Source organism: Dasypus novemcinctus, chromosome 11 (genome assembly GCF_030445035.2).
Source record: "Dasypus novemcinctus isolate mDasNov1 chromosome 11, mDasNov1.1.hap2, whole genome shotgun sequence".
Taxonomy (NCBI): domain Eukaryota; kingdom Metazoa; phylum Chordata; class Mammalia; order Cingulata; family Dasypodidae; genus Dasypus; species Dasypus novemcinctus.
The window spans coordinates 106676134-106699662 of NC_080683.1; the positions used below are offsets into that span (position 1 = coordinate 106676134).

Below are 23529 nucleotides of genomic sequence, written 5' to 3' on the forward strand. Positions count from 1 at the left end.
CGTTGGTTTTCTAGGGGAGTATCTGTTGTTTCCCTGTTACTCAAACGACGCAAGCTTATTAATGTGATGAAGGACAACGTCTTGACATATCTCTCATAGAAGGGGGCTGGGGAGGGAGAGGTCAAACCCCCAAATAGTGAGGAAATGTTTGTTGACTGGTATTATCATTATATAAATGTCTTTGTTCTCAACACAATTTGGCCTACAAATACTATAAAACGGCAATACGTATTTCAAATTGTTCACCAATTGGTATGGTTTAAAATGACTGCATGATTCTGCATTGATAGTGGGGTAAAATTGCAGGGTAACTTAGCTTCCCTAGAACTGTAGAATTTCTTTGCTTTTCTTATACATGTTCTACTTTGTCAAGAGGATTTAGTTCAAGTACCTACAGGTCATGTGTTGAGAGGAGACTAGTTGTTTCTGGGAAAGTTATGGACAAGAGAGTGCTATGCCATTGATACCTGGACTTACAGTAGAATAAAAAAAAAGAATCAGACTTAGGCAAACTACAACACACATGCATAAATACACACACACACACACACACGGGATGGGGGTAGGAGCAAACTTTATTCAATAACACTCTACACATGAAGGAAGATAATTATATTCAATAACTCTACACATGAAGGGAGATAATGCCTGTGTATATACAGATGATATCTATATATATTTATGCTTTGTCTAAAGATAACATGAAGTCAATAGAAGCATTATTATAACATTCTACAGATTGCCAGGGAATGTCACTTCCCAGTTCCACATCAACAACTTTTAATGGTGACAGAATGCTGAGTTTTGTTCCTCTGCTTGTGATTTATTTGAGAACTCTTTCAGCAAATTTTTTTTGAGTGTAGAAAAAGTCTGCTAAAATGCAACTCTCAAAATTGAAAAGAGGGGGCAAATGAAATATGAGTGGGGCAAGATTGTATTAAATAAGCATTACAGCCTTTAAAATATAATAGATATTTAAAAATAGCTTTGTATTCTTAAAAAAGTCCCCAAACCAGGTTTTTCTGCTAAGTTATCTTCATAATATTGATTTTTAGAAATGTTGGAATAAAAAATGAAAACTAAACCTCATACAAAAAAATTCTACCCATGCATTAAAAAATGTACGCAATAAATTAAATATAAATTCCACCTTAGGGTTCTGGTGGGAAATCATTCTAGCTTTGCTCTCATGATTTATGGATGTCCCCAGAATTCTTTTCATGAAATTATATCCTTTTATTAGATGGTTGATAATTTATTCTTTTTCTATGTATGTAGGGCAGCAATAATTTAGTAAGACTGACTTAATCAGATCGTCATAATCCATCGATCTTTGCAACAATAGATTATGATTTAGATGTTCTCGACCCCCCAAGGAACATTAAGACACATCAAGTATTCTATGTAGAAACTGAAGCTCTCACGGACAGATATGAAAACTGAGTTCCCTGCAAATATGTCACAGAAAGTTTGTACTTTAATCATTAAATCTTATACATCTATATAGGACAAAAGGAAAAAAAAACTCTCACCAGAAAGGATTAGTCTGTGGTCATACTAGTAAATAATAATAATATGCAACTTATATTGTCAAAGCCAATAAAAAATCCTTTAAATTAGTGGTTTAAATAAAAGAAACTGGGAACGAAATTAATACTGACAGTAAAATTTATAGTTAATGGTATTTTACTTTTACAAGACTATTTCTGGATGAAATAAACAAGACAGTCATGAATTTGAAAGATTTAGAGCATAATTCCATTTAATTCCTTTTCTTATTACTAGTCTAGTCATATGTGTACCCAAAAATACATTAAAAATTGAACGCAATATGAGAAAGATTATATAAGCGTGATTGCATTCTTTTGTCTGTGGGAAAAAAAGGCAAACTAACAAACCATATCCAAAATACCATTGAAATGGATTGTTTTGTTAGAAGGTGACTGGCTGAAGAAACACAAAACTCATATAATTGACTCTAAAATTACCAATTAATAAATCATTTTTAAAAATTTAAGTGTAGGCACTAAAGCATGTGATTATACTCTTAGTACTGAAAACATGAGTTACAAAAGCTCTAGTCCAGATATTTTAATATCTATCCCATTTTAGGAGATGAGAAATAGAAATTTATCAATTTTTGGATATATGCTTAGAGCCCCCATCTGTCTCATACAGCTCTGAAACAACTACCCCTAATTATTCTTTCTTTCATAAGTAAGTATATGCATGGGTGTTTGTGTATTTATGGATTTGTTGGCTAAAATATTATTGCTGCTTCAATTAGGTGAAAGTTAAAACATAATAGCTGAAATAGTTATCTCAAAACAAACAAAAGTATATTTATCACAAATAACTCTGAGACTTGTTATTTGACATTTTAGGAATATGAGAATAATTCCATGTATAATTTAAGGGCTATGTTAATTGTTTTGTTCAAAATCAGAGCTAAATGAGCTCTCACTTCACCTTATCACAACAAAAACAACCAGGACAAACCAGTGTCGTTTCCACTTTTAGGAGGGGAAGGGCTTGAAATAATGGCTGTTTTCTAAAAATAGGGCATCTTAGCCTATTTTATGGCAATTTCATACTTAGGTACCACACTATAGATCTGACCCTAAAGTTCAGAACCTGAAGAAAGTTGGGAAGACTTGGGTATAAAATATATCCTCTTTTCTGAAACCCAAATAGATATAATCACTTAAAGGGAAAGAATTTTAGAAGGGAATGGAATCTTAGAGATCATCTAATTTAAATCCTTCAGTCAGAGATGAGAAATGGTGAGCCAGAGAGGTAAAAGGATTTGCTAAGGTTCCAGAGGTATTACATCCAGGACTTGGAGCTTGATTCCTGACTCCAAGTTCAGATCACTCATTCATTCATTCATTCATTCATTCACTCACTCACTCATTCATTCTACTACCTACTTGTTTTCACCCATAAAAGAAAATTCTGAAAAGGAAATGTCTGACATCAAAAGAAGGCTATGAATGCATAAACAATGTACTAGATCCACACAGTGGAATATTTTTGAGCTGTAAAATGAAATGAATGCTGGTACGTGCTATGACATGGGTAAACCTTGAAGACATCATGTTGAGTGAAATAAGCCAGACACAAAAGGACAAATATTATATGATTTCTCTTATATGAAATACTTGGATAAGCAAATTCATAGAGACAGAAAGCAGAATAGTAGTTATTGGAGGGAAGGTGTGGGAGGCACTGGAACTTATTATTAATTGGGTTTGAGTTTTGGTTTGGGATGATAAAAATAGTCTGGAAATAGTGGTGAAAGTTATACAGTATTGTTGGTGTACTTAATGTCAAATAATTGCACATATAAAATTATTAAAATGATTTTTGTTATTTATATTTTACTACAATTACAAATAAATTTTACCAAAGAAAAAAGAATGTATTATTATTATTATTAAAATTTTATCATGATTTGTAGTTTTTTTTGGATAGGATCCAAAACATTTTTACTGAATCAGGAGAATGCTAATATACTATATTGCTATACTATACTTCTATAGCCAGGTGTATATTATAACATTAAGACATATGTTTGTTCCTATTACTTAGCAGTTCAGAAGTAACATACATACAGGTTAGATAAAGTGTACTTAAGTAATTGGTTGTATAGCTTTTGTTAGTAAAATAAGATGTATAAAGGATGATGATAGAACAGATTGTCAATATCTGAGAATGCCCTTTATCAAGACTTAAAGAAATGACTTGCTTCCTTTTAGATTTAGACCAAAACATTAAAAAATGATGTTGCAAATTTAAGGAAAATGAAAACAACTACTATTGGAAGCCTACTTTTTCAAATCAAATGCATTTTACCAAGAGTTGATACAATGCCATGAACAATAAAAATTATTTTTGAAGCTTAGATAAGAGAAACTTTAAAGTTTTAGTATGATTCCTACGTCTACAACACTGTATCGAAAGACAAGACAAAAGAAGCATGTTTCATTCAGTATTTGGATGCTTCTCTCAAGGAAATAAAGTTTTTTTGTTAAAGGAAAACTCTTTCCAAAGTTAACCTCATTAAGAAGAACTTAGCAGATTCAGAGTCCAATTCAGAATTGGACAATTCAGGGCGAAATTTTAGCAATATCATACCCAATAGCCCCTCTTTTAAATAATGGAGGATGAGCATACCATCTTCATCAGTTTGAATAATTGTCTCTTCACTCTCCTTCCTCCCTTCCGGATTGGTGAGGATCATCTTGAGGCTGACGTTGGTATAAGGTGGCAGATGGCTCACAACATGCTGAGGCGCTTTGGGGTCCATGTCCAAACAGTCTGCTTTGCTCTTGTTGTGACCATGAAAATAGTGGTAGCAGATAGTGACATTGAAAGTGTGGCAACGAGTTATGTTGTAACCCAGGGATTCCCAGTCCACAGCAATGCGTCTTGCTTGTATCTCGGCAATCTTTAAAGTCTTTGGGGTTCGCATAGGTTCTGAAAAATAAATGAAAGATTTAGACAGCTGTCACATGTACTATGATTAACCTTGGCAAAAGAAAACATGGAGTATGACATAGCACATGCAAACCCAGGGAAATGTGAAAAATCCTCTTTTATTCTCATTTTCTTTCTTTATTCCTGATCTCTTCCTTGAAGGTGTCATTCTGGGACTGTGATTTATCAATAGGAAAAGAAATGAAATGTAAAATGTCAACACTCCATAGTACTCAGGAACTTGGTGGGAATATAAAAACCTTGAAACATGGCCACAATGCTGTTATAGTTGTTTCTGTTGTTACCATGCAACTTCTCATCTTTCTTTTCTTTTGTCGTTATCGAGCAAATGAATTCGCTAATACATCAAAATGGATAAGAGTTCAACATGTTCTGCTCTATGATTTATCATGTCACCAGGCTACGCTGTATACTAATTACTCTAATTGTAGGACTAAACTACCATTTACAAAAATGACACAGATATTAATTAACATTTATTATTCCAGTAATGATGTTCATCAGAGCAAAACAAAATCTGAGAAAAATTACAAGTACACATATGGATATTCACATTTTCATCTTTCCTTCTTGATCTCTTTCTGTCTCTTTCTAGGAACACTGAGTACTGACAATCCATTCACTGTCACCCAAACCAAACTCTGAGGTGAATTTCCACTCAAGTGGAAAATGCTGGCAGAACTAGACACTCTGAAGACTGGAGTCCATCCATCACTGCTTCCCAAGTGTATTCTTTCCTCATGCAAGACTAATTTTAACCGTCTAACTTAATAAAAATAATTACTCTATGAAAGTCATGGCCATGACAATGTCTACACAGCAAAGACACCAATACACAGCTTAACCTTAGTACATTGATTTAACAAAGTCAAGGCCCAGGTGATAGTTTGCTGTTGACTCCCTTTAACACATAAATACAGCCAATTGTTCTCGTTAAAAAGAAGAATAAATAAAACAAGAAATGCCCAAAATGGTGCTCTTATACATTTTCATTTTTGAGATTAAAATCTCAGTTCTATAAAAATTATCAGCCTAGTACACAGGCAGCAAGTCTAAATTGGAAATTCAGTTCAGTATATTAAATGTGTCATCTGAAACACAGACTGGTGGTCATTTAATTTAAAGCCACGAAATTATATACATACACACACACACACACACACACAGATCCATGCAAATGAACCTTTCTTTGAATCTAAAGCTTAGGTTTTAAGCTTCCAGCCAATCTGTCTATTGTAGCCAGTTCGTGCGAACACTTTTATATGTTACCTTAAGCAGTATTAGTAGATCAGAGAAAAAATATGGCTTTCCAATTTTTAAAAAAAAATTCTTTTTATATGTCTAGCTCTATGCCAGGGACAGGAGTGATTTGATGGTAATTTCAGCTTCATCAGTTAGAATGAAACACCATCTTTGGCACTGGAACAAGCAAATATAGCAAGGATCACCCTATAAATTTCCAGATAAACTTTGATGTTGATGTTGTTGCCTACGGGTAAGCAAGCAGATATAACTTAGCAGCATGTTCATGTTCAGTAATATTTTGTTCTAAAGGCATTCAGAATCGGAATGTAAGATCCCATAACAAAAATAAGGAGATTATTCTCAGTAACAGTAAGGTGATTAGGTCATGGGAATGAAGGGAGGGCTTGTAGAAAGTGAAAAAAGTGTTTGCAATAACAACTGGAGGGAATTCTATGGAGACTTAGTGTCAGAATCCTTATTCAGAAGAATGCTTTTGAGACAGGTGAAAATGAGCATACACAGAAAATTCCTTCCAAAACAAAGGTTGTCACCCAAATGTTGTTAATTAAATATGTTCCCCAAGTTTTCTTGGTCTCATTTCATGTATCACCTAATAAATGGATTCTGGTTCTGATTTCAGCTTAGATTTTGTGCTTCCTTCTATTAAATTTGTTCCTGATTTGTCTATTGCCAAATTTGATTCCAATATATGTTATAAGATTTGGTCACCTCAGTTTGTAGAAAATTTGGCTTGGGTACATATTCCTATAGATATTGAATGCATCTTGCTCTAGGGGAAAATTCACGTACATGCACAAAGGAAAGAGCAAAAGGACTGCTCAATGAAAAGTAATAAGAATTCAGCTGAAGAGAGTGAATGTGTAAATGTGGCAGAATCCATCCAATGAATCTGTGTTTTCTAGCAATTCTGAGTCATATAGGTACATAGGCCAGAGATAGCAGACCACGGAGGTAACTTCAGGATGGAAATTTGTGAGTCAGGAACAGCTCAACGTCAAGAGGGTGAAAGAAAAACCAGGAAGTCAAACTGTCCCAGATTTTCCTACTTCATTTTGAAATCTTTATACTCAGTACTCATACTGGTCCAAACTTTTCCCTGAATTATCAGCCAGTGGTTTGAAACTGGGAGAAATCTATGAAATAAGCACAGATGACACCAGCAGAATTAAAAGGCTTAAAGTCTCATGGGCCTTAATAAATTTGGAGAAAGGGGTGAGGGCAGAAATAATATTAAGAAGCAGGTAAAAGACCTGAAACTACAACAAAACCCAGTCCTTCCCCATTCTATTCTTTAGCTGATGAATCTCAATTCTTCTTATTAAGTGTCCTGTGGACATATGTACAAACAAATTGGCATAAAGCTCTCTTCCATTCATTCAATTCAATTCATTACCATTCTAGAAAAACACTTACCTATTAAATTGTTTAAAACATATGCAATGAGAAATGTCAGTATTTTCTTTATCTTGCCTGCCAATGTTGATCAGCAAGGCTTACTTTTACCATTCCATTTTCCCTTTTATTGTCCTCCAATTTCCTACTCAGTATATTGAGAAAGGTTATATTAATTCAAAATGAAAGAAAAAGGAATGGCAGAAAAGTCACATATCAAAATCTTTGGCCAATATCATATAATAAGTAGGTAAATAAAGGAGTGCCCTCACTTAAATTCTCAATAACTCAAATGTGAGATAATTTTGGTTGTAATCATTTATGTGCCAAAGTTACCCTAACTTGATAGGATAAAATGAATAACTACTTAATAACACGAACAGACAGAAGCTGTTGACTTTGAGTCATGTCTCAACAGCAAGATGATTTAACAAGTGGTCTAGATAACAGAAAAAAGATAATTGAAATTTTGAGGGGTACTTGCTAAACAACACGTAACATGGCAGGTCAATATCCATTGTCCTTTGGAAGTGATAATCTCTTATAATTCTGAAAAAGTTGTGAAAACAAAAGCCTAGCAGTGGAAAGCAAATCAAGGGCAGGGATCATATTTCCCTAGAATCAGTTTTTAATGATAAAACGTATTATCCAACTGTCAGTCAGAGAAAAATAGAACCTGTCCCATAGCTCGTGCCAAGGGAAAAAGCAAGCTCTTGTCAAAGATGTGCACAAACTAAGAACACTGAAGCATGACAGAAGCTCCGTGCTCCTGCCTGCCTTTTCATCAGAAACCCTAGATGCTGACTGCGAAGCACAATTTCCATTCCACTTATCTAAACAAATAGAAGGAAAGTGAATTTTCTGACTGCCTATATATATAAAAATATATTTGTTACTGTGAAAAAAAAAAGAATTGAGATGCAATTTCTGAACAAAGATGAGTTAAAGAAAATAAAGCAAATAGTGGTACACCTTGGAGGAGGAAATAAAACTTTAAGGTCCTCTGGAAGATGTCTTTTCCTTTTCCTTTTAGATGCTTTGTATTTTTATTCTTTTCCTCATGGTGAGGACTGATGATAAACAAGGTTTTATATTTCACATCTATTCGATGTTATAACATCAAAAGTCTTGCCAAAAAGATCTCATCTCAGCTCCCACGGGTCAAACTGAGTTAATGATAAGTTGGTGAGATGGCTTGATTAGTACCATACCATAAGGCATAATCAAAAGACAACTGTCAGTGCATTTTTTTTTCCGGCTGTGCTGCTGAAGGGACCCACTTAGATTGCGGCATGTGGAATGAAAGGGGGCACATGGCTCATTCAGCAACCCCACAGTGTTAGACTAATATTTGTCCAGTGCCATCAGAACCATACAAAACAAATCAACCCCACAAAGTCAGAGTAATATTTGTACAGCGCTATCAGAACCATACAAAGTGAATCATCAAATTCAACGCAAATACATCATCTTCTCTACTCTCAAGAGTTAGACTGAGGTTCATCAGGTAACTCTAAGAAAATATTTGAACTCTCTTAAAATAATATGGTTTTTAGAGAACAATATTACCAAAGAGACATGGAAAAAAAAAAGACAAAGATGTTTCATATTCCACTATGCAAATCCTATTGAATCTCTTATTATGAAACCTAATTCACAAATTGTGGGCAGTTGAAAATTTGGATACCCTTTAACTCTTTTTCATCTAAATTTTTATGCAATGGTATAAGACTATTTCAAGAAACATGTAATTTATAATCAATGAATCTACTTCAATTCAGCTCCAATACTGCCTATCTAACTCATGTTTTAATTTAAAAACACTTAAAAATAAAACATTCTGCATACTAGCATTGAATATAAAATTGAAAAAGGAAAAGGTACCTTCTTAATTTATAGAAGAAAATTAGAAAAGAGTAATCTGCTTCTGCTGTACAAACAAGCCTTATTTTTCACACATATTCTTCATTTTTTATACTTTATTTTTTATTAGAGAGGGTATAGGTTTACAGAAAAATCACACATAAAACACAGAGTTCCCATATGTCACTGTATTATTAATACCTTGCATTAGTGGTACATTTGTTACAAATTATGAAAGAACATTTTCATAATTGTACTATTAAATACCTAGTCCATTGTTTACAATAGGGTTCACAGGGTTGTACAGTCCTGTTTTTTTTTAAATTTGCATTCAAGTAATATATGTACAACCTAAAATTCCCCCTTTTGAACACTTCCAAATATATAATTCAATGCCATTTATTATGTTCACAATGTTGTGCTACCATAACCACAATCCATTTCCAAAACTTTATGATCAACCCAAACAGAAACTCTATACAATTTAAGTATTAACTCCTACTCCCTACACCTACCTTTTCCCCTGGTAACCTATATTCTAGATTCTGATTCTATGAGCTTGCTTATTCTAATTATTTTAAGCAAAATCATAAATAAAACACCTAAAACGGTACGGTTATTTGCATATAACCTTAAAAGAAAGAAAAACTAAAATGGAAAACATGGTTTCATAATATGCAATGTAAAATGTAAGGTGACTTCAGAGGAGCTGCATAAAACAATGACAAAACTCTACAAGGGATTTTCAATACCCTCTTTATTCCTCAAAAGAAGATAAATTACCTGCCTCTTAGGTTGCCTACCTACATTTTAGTCTGAAAATGAGATAACTATTTTGCATTTAACCCAGTGGCTGGCCCATAGTATATGCTCAGAAAATTTATTTTCTGTACAATAAAGCAAAGACTTTTAATATGTATGTTTAAAGCATAAGAGCAAATAAAAATGGAACCTAGGACCCAAATTTCCTTCCATGGTAGTTATAATGATGGCTCCAATTCTACAAATCTCCTTGTATCCACACTGTTTGTCATATGACTGCAAATCCTCACACCAAAAAGTTCTATTTCCTCACTTTTTAATTTTGGGCTTGCATTGGTACTGGCTTTGGTCAACAGAAAGTTGGAAATGACAAGTGTGCTCATTTCAGCCTACATCTCAAAAAGCCCGGTATGTTTCTGCTTGCTCTTACACCTCTGCCATCACTTCTAGACAGTAGGATACATACAGAGCAGAGCTGAGTTGCCCCAGCTGTCCAAGCTGCAGCCAGCCTAGATCAGCCCATGAGAGCCGATCCACCAGCAGAATTGTGGGCCAGCCAAGATCACTGGGGCTCCTAGCCAACTACCCCAGAAATGTAAGCCACACATTTCTGTTAGACTGCACTGTGATTTTTTTGGTTCACTGTGGTTCAACATTTTGATATAACCTCTGTTCCTAATCTTTTTCTTCAGTGTGATGATTAGGCCACTGCTCTCTCCATAAAACAGTACTTTAAGAATTTTATTTCAGTATTAATGGGTTGTTTAGAATCATTACATACTTATTTAGGATTTTTAAATTTTATTTTAATAAGAGTTACTATTAAAGCATGATATGTGTCAGGCACTGTGATGGTATCTTTTGTGTGTGTATGGTACTGGAAGCCAGCGATTAAACTTCGTATGTGGGAAGCCGGCTCTCAGTCATTGCGCCACATCGGCTTCCCTGAGTTGGTTTTTCTGTTTGTTTTGCTTGTTGTCCGTTTTTGTTTTTCAGGAGGCACCAGGACCAAACTCAGGACTTCCCATATGGGAGACAGGTTCTCAACTGCTTGAGCCACATCTGCTCCCTGATACATGGTTTTAAAAGTGATTTTAAATGGCTGTGTTTCTGTCTTCATTTCCTGTTCATTTTTTGAAGGTGGGTTCATTTCTTCACTATGCTCCCACAAAGTCCAGTATATTAATTACAGAATTAATAAAAACTCTCTGAGTCATAACACATGTCAAGAATTTATGTGAGCCATAATAATTAAGTATATCATTTTAACATAAGTAACAGTTAAAATACTTTATTTTATGTATATCAATGACTATGTAGGTGAACAAATCCACAACATACTCTAAAGTTCTTGACTTTGACTGCAAAAGATTGATAGGTAAAATACATTTACATGTAAATTTTTATCCCAGTCCCCCAGCACTGCATAGATGTAGAAATGTTCTTCTTACCTACGTAACAACTACATAGATACATGTTCTCCTCAACTACTTAATGATCTCGTAAATATCTTAAAATCTTTCTGAAGGAGTTAGTCGGTGGATTCAAAATAGGAAAATGTGTCATAACATTTATTAGTTAATGAAATATTAACAGGGCCCATTTTAAGTGAGGTTTTCTTATGATATGGATCTTCCTGACTTGCTCCCCACCAAAAAACAAAACTAAAGAAAAATGGGGAATTACATTATGATCCTATTCCAAGTATCTACCACTTATTTTATTCCTTATGAAGATTATGATTTTAATACATAAATTTAGCTCCTTTTTTCATTCTCTCTGGAATACTAAATAGACTAATGTGTTTTTTTATATCACGTATCTGGAAAAGGTAGTGAAAATATATCAATAACAACAGAAATAAGCTAAAGTGTACAGGTTTCAAAGGAGATCCTCGCTATCGATATGCTTTAACACATCTTTTCACTTTATAAAATGCAAGCACCTAGTAACATTCTTGCTTCAGAGGAGGAGGAAAGGTAGATAAGGACTGCAGGGTGGATGATTATTTGTTCATTTCCTTTTCTGAAGCCACTGTTTATTCTCAACTTTCATGCATGATTAATGGCTTGTAGATCCTCCACATGTAATCAATAGTTGTGCAGTTTTATATTAGGTTTGGAGATTAGAGAGTCTTGATTATAAATTTTATTGATTTGTACAGCTTAGCTGCAGAAATCCCAGTACATTTTTCAGAGATTAAATTAAAAGGAGATATATGGTCTACTCGCACTGGAAATGCCAGTGTGATTATAAGGTGTGACCTCTTCACACTCATTCCTCTGGATGGGAAAAAACTTATCTGTCGCACAAAAACATGAATCAGCATGTCAACAAGCATCAAGCTGAGATAGTAAACAGTGCAAATGTGACAAAAAGGATTACAAAACCGCAAGGAAACCTGCCTGAGACTATAATTAATACCAGTGACTTTCAAGGATTAATTGCTTCAGCTCATTTGTAAATTAGGAAATTGACAGAGCTAGGAAAAATGAAAAATAAGGGAGGACTGTGGGAAGATGGCAGGGTAGGAACTTTCAGGAATCAGTCCCACCACCAGAACTACATTAAACTGGGAGGAACTGTCTGAATCACCTATGTGAATCAATTGCAAAGCACCCAGGAAGAGCAGGAGGAAGGGACTGATAAATTATGGTAAATACCAGTAAATTCCTCTCTCCACAGGGTAGTTACTGGCATCCATCCCCAGTCTTGTAGCAGCTACAGTGGGGTTCAGCTGTTGGCACAGCTTGCTGGTGCCAAAAAGGCACATAAAAATCCACTTCCCCAAGATCTTGGAGAGGGGTGAGCTTGGGGGGCACAAGTCAATCACTAATCACTGCCTTTGATTAGCTACTTTGGATTGCTTGGGGCATGGGCCTGAGGGTGGCTATTGGTCCAACCTTGCCCAGACAGAGGCTGCTGAGGAGGCTTAGAGACGGCACACTTTCTCAGAGCCGTGGAATACAGAAGAAGGGCTGTATGAACTGTGCAGGTCAAGAAAGCTCAGTTTTGGGAAGCACCGAAGAAGCTCTTGACACCTTTCCCGGCCTAAGACACCTCTGGAACATCATCAAGCATGCCAATATACATAATTATGGGAGTCCTGGAAAGAAAAGAAAGAAAGGAGCAGAAGGAATATTCAAAGAAATAATGACAGAGAATGTCTCAAACATAGCAAAAGATGTGAATATGCACAGCAAAGAAGGCCAGAGAATACCAAACAGGATAAACATGAACGAAATATACCCTGTCATATATGGATCGCACTTGCAAAATGCAGAGGACAAGGAGAGAGTTCTGAAAGTCCCGAGAGAAAAGTGACGTGTTATGTACAAGGGAGTCCCAATTAGTATGAGTGCCAATTTTCATCAGAACCATGAAGGCAAAAAGGCAGTGGGTTAAAATACTGAAAGTCTTCAGAGAAAACACTTGCCAGCCAAGAATTTTTTATCTGTTGAGAATTTCTTTCTAAACAAGGGAGAGATTAAGACATTGCCAGATAAAGAAAAGCTATAAGAATTCATCACAACTAAACCTTAGGCCAGAAAAAAGAATAAGAGACATCCAACTTGGAAAGGAACAAGTAAAACTTTCCCTAGTTGTAGCTGACATGATCAAACAGAAAATCCTAGAAATCCAGAGCAAAGCTACTTGAGCGAATAAATGAATTCAGCAAAGTGGTAGAATTTAAGATTAACACCCCAAAATTAATAATGTTTCTATACACTAGTAATGGACAGCAGGAAGTAGAAATCAGGGGGAAAATCCATTAACAATAGCAATTGGAAGAATCAAATCTCTAGGAATAAATCTAACTACAGATGTAAAGGACCTATACAAGAAAACCACAACTATATTGCTAAAGAAATCAAGGCATATATGAATAGAAGGGCATTCCATGTACACAGATTGGAAGACAAAATATTAAGATATCAGTTCTATATAAAGTTATTGACAGATTCAACACAAACCCAATTAAAATTTCAACAACCTTCTTTGCATAAATTGAAAAACCAGTCATTGAATATATATGGAAACATATGTGGTCCCATATAGCTAAAGCCATCTTGAAAAAGGAAATAAGTTAGCATGCTTATACTTCTTGACCTTAAATCTTATTATAAAGCTATTGTAACCAAAACAACATGCTACAAGCACAAGGAAAGACACACAGACCAATGGAATCAAACTAGGAGTTCAGAAATCAACCCTCATGTTTATGGCCAACTGATTTTTTTTTTTTTTTAAATTAATTTTTTTTATTGACTTTGTAATAATGTTACATTAAAAATATATATGTGAGGTCCCATTCATCCCCACCCCCCCACCCCCCCTCTCCCCCCCCAACAACACTCGTTTCCATCATCATGACACATCCATTGGATTTGGTAAGGCCAACTGATTTTTGACAAGGAAGCAAAACCACTCAATTGGGAAAGGATAGTTTCTTCAACACATGGTACTGGTAAAACTTGGTCTCCACTTGCAAAAGAATGAAGGTGGACCCATACCTCCCACCATATATAAAAATGTACTCAAAATGGATCAAATACCTAAATGAAAGAGACAGAAGTATAAAACTCCTAGAAGAAAACATAGGGAAGCATCAACAAGACCTTGTGTTAGGCAATGGTTTCTTGACCTTCACACCCAAAGCTCAAACAATAAGAGAAAATATAAATAAATGGGACCTCATCAAAATTAAAAATTTTTGTATCTCAAAGGTCTTTATCATAAAAGTAAAACAACAAACCTATATATTTGTAAAATATTTAAAATATTTGGCAAACACATAACCAGTAAGGGTTAAATAGCCAGAAAATATAAAGAAATCCTTCAACTCAACAACAAAAGACAACCCAATTTAAAAAATGGGCAAAGACTTGAATAGACATTTTTCCAACGAAGATACACAAAGACCAAAAAGCACATGAAAAAATATTCAACATCATCAGCCACCAGGGAAAGGCAAAGTAAAACCACAGAGATACCATTTACATCCACTAAAATGAATGAAACAGAAAATTACAAGTGCTAGAGAGGATATGGAGAATCAGAAACCCTAATGCATTGCTGGTGGAAATGTAAAATGGTACAGCCACTGTGGAAGACTGTTTGGCAGTTCCTCAGAAAGTTAAGTACAGAAATACCATCTAACCTGGCAACCCCACTTCTAGGTATATACCTAAAAGAATTAAAAGTAGGGACCCAAACAGATATTTGTATATTGATGTTAATAGCAACATTATTCACAACTGCCAAAAGGTGGAAGCAACCCAAGTGTCCATCAACTGATGAATTTGGGTAAATAAAATTGGTATAAACACACAATGGAATATTATTCAGTCATTAAAATAATTAAGTTGATATATGCAACGACATGAATGCACCTTGAAGACATCATGTTGAGTGAAATAGCCAGTAACAAAAGGACAAATTTGTATGATTGTACTTGTATGAAATAATTAGAATAAGAAAAACCTATAGAGTCTGAAAAATGTAGAGCTCCTATTTAGGATGAGGGGAAAGTTTTGGAAATGGATGGTGATGATGGCAGGACAACACTGTGAACGTAATTAACAGCACTGAATTATTTATCTGATTGTGGTTAAAAGGGGGAAATGTTAGGTTGTATCTATATCACTAGAAGAAACGTTTAAAACCAAACTATGGAATTGCAAAACATAAGTAATGAGCCCTAAGTTAAACCATGGGTTATAAAGTTAATAGCAATTATAAATGCTTTCTTCAATTCTAACAAGTGTACCACACCAATGCAAAGATGCACAGTGTTAATGATAGGGTGGTAATTGGGATCCTGTATTCTATGCATGATTGTTCTGTACACCATACCTTTCCTAATAATAAAAAAAGTAATGGAACACCCCTTCTCCTCATTAAAAAAAAAAAAAAAAAGCCTTCTAGGTGTCCTAAGGTGTAGGTAGGGTTTAGAACTACTGAATTGGAGGATTTCCTTTTCTAGTTAACAATTGTGGTACATTTCTAGGCCAAAGATTACCAAATGCATTATTTTCTACTCCTGAATAGCAGCCCATATAAAATAAAATGTAATTTTGAGGATTTTTTAAAAAAAGAAAATAAACTCCTTAACTTCTACCTGGAATTTTGATCTCATATTAAAAGTGAAGACTCATGATCACTTTTGACATAAAGGAATGATGATTTTTATTTACTAGAAAAATAAACATGAGCATTTTAAAGTGTGTAAATCTAATTTCTATAAAAGTCATAACCAGATCTGCTTTATGAATATTCTCACCTTAAAAACATGTGAAGTACTGCTGCACACAATTTTTTTTCCCACTATTTTAAGGTCTTAAGTTGTCTGAAAAAAATGACAAACATCTATCCACTCAATTTCAAATAGTCAACAGTCGTTAGAAGGGGTTAATATTTTCCAACTTTGAAATTTTACTTTATCCTTTTTTCTGTCCTATTACGGATTTCTGAATATCTTTTCACCTTTGTTGCTTAGTGTTCCCTGTGAAAATCTTTCATTATTCTAACCAAGTATATTCGAGCTCTGCCTGAATCTTACGTATAATGACACATGAAGCAGAAATAAATCGGTGGTTCATCTTGCTATGTATTATGAAAGAGCCATTTACCAACCTTTGAAAAGCTATTCAATAAGTACTAGAGTACAGACTCCCTCATGTCAGTTTTTAGGGTTAGGGAAATGCTTCAACCTGCTTTATATTGTTTTCAGAAGAAAATGAAATCCCTTTAAGTTGTTTAAATAACTAAAGTAACCTATGTTTCATTAAGTACTTTATACAATATATTTGACAAAGATATTTTCAAATCTACTAACATTTTCAAATGATTCTACTGAAAGCACAAAATGGTGACAACATAACAACATGGTAGATAGCTATCCTTTGTTTCCATACATAGCAATACCCTCTTAAGGCTACATTTTTGAAGAATTATGTAGAAGTCCTACTCTCTATAGATATTCACAGGGGAAGAGTAAACAAAGGAAAAAGTGTAAAAGCTCTGAGGAGTTATTTTATGTTCATCCTGTGCATATCCTACTTCAGTAATCACTTTCTTTACATGCCCAAATCTATAATACCAATTCCAACCCATATCTTGAATTGTGGCTCAAAATTTCAAAGAAAGATGCTTAAATGTAATATTGCTTAAACAAGATTCATCCTCCTCCTTTTAGGAGTGCTTCATTTTAACCTTCCTGCTTTAGCCTGCAGAGTAAAACCTTGACTTGTTGTTTCCCACATAGACCCTTATCAGTTACCAAATCTATTTGGTACAGCATTTCATAAGATCTCCAGGATCACTGTCCCTTTTGTTAATTCAGGCCCTAATTTTCTCTCACCTAATTTACTGGGATTTCTTGCTGCTACCACTATTTCCCTGTGCATTCTTCACCAAGACCTTTCAAAGTGCGACTCTGATTATATAACTTGTCCATTCAAAAATTGCCAAGGGTTTCCTAGGCTGAGGAATTTGGATAAAAACCTCTCATCCTACAAGCCAAGGGTATTCTAATAACTAGTGCTAACTTTTTCTCATAAACTTCTCCCAGTGTTCTGCACTACCTACCAACCTACTCATTAGATGCCAAAGCTAAAGTAAAACTGGCCAACATTTGTACCATTGTCAATTTTATTTTTTCTATTTTGAAGACCTTCCAAGTATAGATCTACTTAGTGAAGTTCTTTAATATCCAGTGAAAAATCTAGCCTTCCAATGAAAACTTGGCCAGGAAATACGATCCAGTGATGTGATCTTTCATTCTCAGAGACTTGTACCTACCCCTGTGGAGGCAATTAATGCAAAGTGCCTTCTATTCATTTTGTGTGCACATGTATTCAGGTCTCCTATATTAACACGCAAACCTTGAAATTCAAAACCAAGCCCAACATAGTGATTAACAGTAATATAACCAGGTTTTGAAGAAATAGTGCTCCGTACCTAAGTGACAAAATAATAAAGTAGCAGTTAATGTATTTGCAATATATAGCAGATCTTTAAAGCAGAACAAACTCAAAAATCAGTTCCTACCAGACCATTTAAATGTTAAGAACAATTGCCTAAAACAAATATTTCCCAAGAAAGTACAAATGAGCCAGACTAGTTACTCAGGATTCAATGAATAAGATATTGTGAGACTCACAATGTGGTGAAGTGACAATGTCCCAAAACAAGTAAATTGTATTTTAATGTGGCAACAATAGAGTACTATTGGACTAAAGAGAAAAATGAAATTGACTTATTGCTGACAGGATTCCCAAGGATGACCAGGTCATTAACACTGTGAAGGGAGTAAGGATAAAGAGCATTTCTCTGTTGCTACAATCATTCACCTCTGGCTGAGCAAAAGGTGCATGGGGAAAGAAAATGCTTTTGGATATTAATCTCCAGCTGGACCTCTCCCTGAACTCCACATCCATATATGCAATTACCTAATGTCTCAACTTGGTTGTTTAATGGGCATTTTGAACTTAAATCTCCAAATCTGAGCTGATGTGATTTGTGTTCCCCATTTTGGTAAAACAACTCGATTATTCCCACCGTCCAGGCCAAAAACCTTGTCCTCATCTGAAGGCTTTACTTTCTCTCTTACACCTCATGTTCATTTTATCAGCTAATTCTTTCCCTTCTATCTGCAACATAAGTTTAGAACTCAATCAAGGAAGACGATTTGGCTCAACTGAAAGAACGTCTGCCTACCACATGGGAGGTCCAGGGTTCAAACCCAGGGACTCCCGACCCGTGTGGAGCTGGCCCATGCGCAGTGCTGACATAAACAAGGAGTGCCCTGCCACTCAGGGCTGTCCCCCATGTAGGGGAGCCCCACGCACAAGGAGTGCACCCTGTAGAGAGAGTCATCCTGTGCAAAAAAATTGTAGCCTGCCCAGGAGTGGTGCCATACACATGGAGAGCTGATGCAGCAAGATGACACAACAAAAAGAGGCATACATTTCTGGTGCCGCTGACAAGAATACAAGCGGACACAGAAGAACACAGATCAAATGGACACAGAGAGCAGATGGGGGGGGTGGGGGGTGGGAAAATAAAATACAAATTAAATCTTTAAAAAAAAACAAAAAAGAACCCAATCACTTATCACCACTTCAACCACTGCTATTGCCTTCAAAATAAACTGGGATGAACCTCTCAGTTGTCTTTTGCCCCTCTTCCACACTGATGACAGAGAGATCCTAAAATTCCTCCAGGGACTGTCCACTCACTGGAAGTGACAGTCCTCACAATAGGTTTCTAAGCCCATTCCATTCCCAGTCTTATCTCAGCTACCAATCCTCTCAGGCTTGCTCCGCCTTTCAGTCACACTGGCCCCCCTGCTGTCCCTCCAATTTGTCAGGCTCATTCTCGCCTTAGGCAGGGCCTTTGCACTTGCTCTCCTCTCTACCTAGCATGATTGACTCCCAAGTATCCACTTCTCTCATCCCCTCAGCCTCTTCCATGTTTTATGCGAATGCCACCTTCTCAGTGAAGCCCCTTGACCACCTTACTTTAGCTCTCGTGTCCCTTTACGACTTCATTTTTCTTCCTAGCACCATGCATTTACATTTTATTTATTTATCTGGATTATACTTCTTCTGCTAAAATGTGCACAACAATTGCTCAGCACATCTTGGGGTTGATAAATGACTACATGAATGAATATATGAATTAATGGATCTGTGTATCTTCTTCAGTCAGTAAGTTCCTGGCTACAAATTTTTGCTGATTGACAGTTACTTTTTATTATCATAAAACCCACCCAAATAAAACCCTATATTTGGATTTAGTTATAAAATGAAAGTTAAACAACTACTCAGGCCCATCCTCCAGAAATTAACTTAACATGCTTTTTTTTTTTTAAGATTTATTTTTTATTTATTTCTCTCCCACCCCTAGTTGTCTGCTCTCTGTGTCCATTCGCTGTGTTCTTCTGTGACCAATTCTATCCTTATCAGTGGCACCAGGAATCTGTGTTTCTTTTTGTTGCACCATCTTCTTGTGTCAGCACATTTTGTGTGCGGCGCCATTCTTGGGCAGGCTGCACTTTCTTTTGCACTGGGCAGCTCTCCTTATGGGGCATACTCCTTGTGCATGGGGCTCCCCTACGCAGGGGACACCCCTGCGTGGCATGGCACTCCTTGCATGCATGAGCATTGTGCATGGGCCAGCTCCACACAGGTCAAGGAGGCCCGGGGTTTGAACCACGGAGCTCCCACGTGGTAGGCGGACGCCCTATCCATTGGGCCAAGTCCGCTTCCCTTAACATGCTTTAATGTTCAAGAAGCAAAGTAAAGATTTTAGCTTGAAAAATATGTCAAACTGCTGAGTGAAAGTTATTGTAGACCTTCGAAAAAGTAAGATAGGGAGTTTCTGCCAAAGGAAATATACATTTAAAGTTGGAAATCTGAAGTACTTAAAACATTTTCTCTACTGCGAATATGAAGCTGTTTAATGATATTCATTTTGACTGCCTTTTATTATTGTGTTTTGATCTTAAAAGCATATCTTAAAAAATTTTTTCTGATATAGAGGGCAATTTTCTCCAGGGCAAGGAACATATTTATTACTTCAGTTATTTCTTCATCAGTACTAAGCAAAGACTAAGAAAGCAATGAATAAATGAACTTTAAAATAATTTTACCCTAAAGGAGGTGATATGAAATTTCAGGGCCCTAAACATAAAATTTCAAAATAAACCTCATCAATACAAAGAAAAAAAAAATCATGAAGTCAAGTGATGTAATTTTCAAAGCTTAGGAAGAAGAGACCTTTGGTATCTTAGATTTGGTATTCCATCTTTAAAGTTAGATGTCCTGAAAAAATTGAGTTTAATTCATGAACAACTGATTTTGTTTTAGGTTACAGTGTAGAATAGATGGTGTCATTAAAAGGTGCAGTGATGCTCAGAGATGAACTTACCAGGTGCAATGGATATATCACGATGATGGGAGAGAGTGTTGCTGTGGGGGGAGTGGGGGGCGGGGGCGGTGGGGTTGAATGGGACCTCATATTTTTTTTTAATGTAATTAAAAAATAATAATAATAAATAAATATTTTTTAAAAAAAAGAAATACTAAGATAAAGTGAAAATAAATTGGTGTATTAATAAAAAAATAAAAATAAAAAAATAAAAATAAAAATTAAAAAAAAGCACATTAAACTTCTTTTTCATGTGCATGGAGTCCTAAATATTTAGTCCTTTAATCTGAGTATGAGTCATCACTGTTTACCATGAATTCACTGGTTGCTTTGCTCAGTTTTACTCAGGCTTGCTTCCAATCATGCTCAGATTCCTGGGATCAAGTGGCTTTGTGGACTGCTTGTCATTTATATTAGCCTGATTATTCTAGAGCCCTAGAACAAGTTTCACAAGAATACTTCCTAGTCTCTATGTGTTCCAAAAGTGATATATAGGGGGAAGTGGACTTGGCTCAATGGATAAAGCATCCGCCTACCACATGCGAGTTCCAGAGTTCAAACCCAGGGCCTCCAGACCCGTTTGGTGAGCTGGTCCATGCACAGCACTGATGTGCACAAGGAATGCTGTGCCATGCAGCAAGATGATGCAACAAAAAGAGACACAGATTCTTGATGCCACTGACAAGAATACAAGCAGACACAGAAGAACACACAGCGAATGGACAGAAAGAGCAGACAACAGGGTGGGGGTGGGGGTAGGGGTGGGGAAGGGAAGAGAACTAAATAAAAATAAATCTTTAAAAAACAAAAACAAAGGTGGTATATAGCTGAATGTGGCCATGATGGGAAGACAGAGAAAAGCCATATATATATGAAATATGAATGGACTGCAGAATCAGCCGGCCTGTTACTTAAGTGCATGAAATGTGAAAGAGAATAGTACCTACCTTTGTGTTTTAGCAAAGACAAAATAAGATACTGCATGCAAAATACTTAGAAAAACAGCTGACATACTTTTTGGATAAATGTGGCTATTAATTTTACTGTAGTTATTTTATCAGATACATATGCTAATTTATAATGTATAGATATTAATTAAATATAAAGCATAATTATAGTATGTATATATTACTTTTATTGTAGTTCTCTATGTTAGTGATCTAGCAGCATTATCACTTACAAGAATAAGATCCTTGCAAGATTTAGGGAGTTTTTAATTTTTTCAAACATAGTTGTGTCACTTGTGGCTATTTATCCATCTTCTACTCTCAATGTAGAAAGGAAAAGCATCAATTTATAATTTCAAAAGATCACAGTAAACAATTTTTGAATTAAAAAAGCTCGGTTTCAGGAATATCCTGCCCCTTTTCAGATCCTTCAAAAATGTGTGTGTAAGGCACTATGGAAAATATCTAACTTAACATAAAAACAGCAAGAAAATCTAACAGACATCTAATAAATAGAAAAATTTAAAAAACTGATTAAAACCACTGAACACAATTTTCTACTAAACTGAACCCATGGGGTCCTACCCACTCATTTCTATACAAAAACACAAATTTATTTTTCACTGCAAGTGAAGTTTTCAATATGTCATTAAACATTAGTACATAATACTTCAAGAATTCTTGTTTTGAGTCTAAAGCTATAAAGAGAGTTGTTTAAAGGCTTTGTCATTTATTTATCTTCTATTTGAATGGTTGTTCAAGGATATTTCTAGCACCCAAACATTATGATCAAACTGCAGTTATTTATAAAATTCCAATTTTTCTAATGTTTTCTTAGTATATTTTTAAAGTTTTCTGCAAATGTTAAAAAAAATAGTTAAGTACAAACAATCTGAACAGTTAAAGAAAGGCACTTTGCTACGCATCCTTCAAAAATGAATTTAATTTAAAGAAATTTCCAATTTCCAATTGAACTGAAATTAGAATGAAAATTTGTCTTGACTATATATGAGAATATATTCAGACACTTACTAATCTATTCTGATAAGTAAGCCAAATTAAGTAAACCATATAATTATAGTTCAACATTGCTGATACTTCAATATAGCAAGTAGGTTTGTTTGTTTATTGTGGGCTTGCTTGCTTATAGAAAAAATATTTATAGCAAGAGTACAAGACCTTAACAAAGCAATTGGCATACTGCATTACTTTCCCTTCCCCATTTTTCTTTTATAGGCTTTGAGAACACAGAGCACCATAATTTTGTATGCAAGAAGTCTGTTCACTATACGAGGCCAAGAATTATTTCATATTTTTTTGCATCAGCCAAGCATATATTGTCACTTAGTAGATGCTTACATAAAATATCCATTGAATGAAAGAATAACCTCATTAATTTTCAATGAATGAAAACATTAAATGTGTCCCCTTTTAAGAATACAACCTCATCTGTTTGATGGATGTTCCCTGAGTGAGCAAAAACATGTATTAGGTTCCTTTGCCCAAAGTATTATAATGCAAAAAAAGTGATGAGGAAATAAGTAGTATTATTCAATATCTTTACATATTATTTATGTTCAGGAAAAAGGGAAATATAATTTTAATCAAAGAACTATCAGCTATTTTATCAAAAAGTGAAACAAGGAAGAATAGTGTTAATAGGGCACCATTTTGCCTCAATTAAATTATACATGCTATTTTATCATATTCTCTTAAAAATGTAATGAAAATACCATAGTACTTGTGACAATTTGTGAAATGAGGATTTTCAATCTTTCTAATGCACATGCCAATTACCCCACTGTGGATCTACTTCAATAAGTTAGGACTCACATTAAAGGCAAAATTGAGAGGGTACTTCCTA

At 35.1% G+C, this 23529-nt stretch overlaps 1 protein-coding gene across 7 annotated transcripts in view; it reads right to left on the reverse strand.

The window, feature by feature from the left end:
• Nucleotides 1-23529, reverse strand: part of PTPRK (protein tyrosine phosphatase receptor type K) — a 575029-nt gene that overhangs the window by 141803 nt on the left and 409697 nt on the right. For all 7 annotated transcript variants that reach the window (XM_058307405.2, XM_058307403.2, XM_058307411.2 and 4 more), the window contains exon 8: nucleotides 4177-4479. In XM_058307405.2, coding sequence (XP_058163388.1) covers nucleotides 4177-4479 — 303 coding nt within the window. The remainder of the gene's footprint in view (nucleotides 1-4176; nucleotides 4480-23529) is intronic.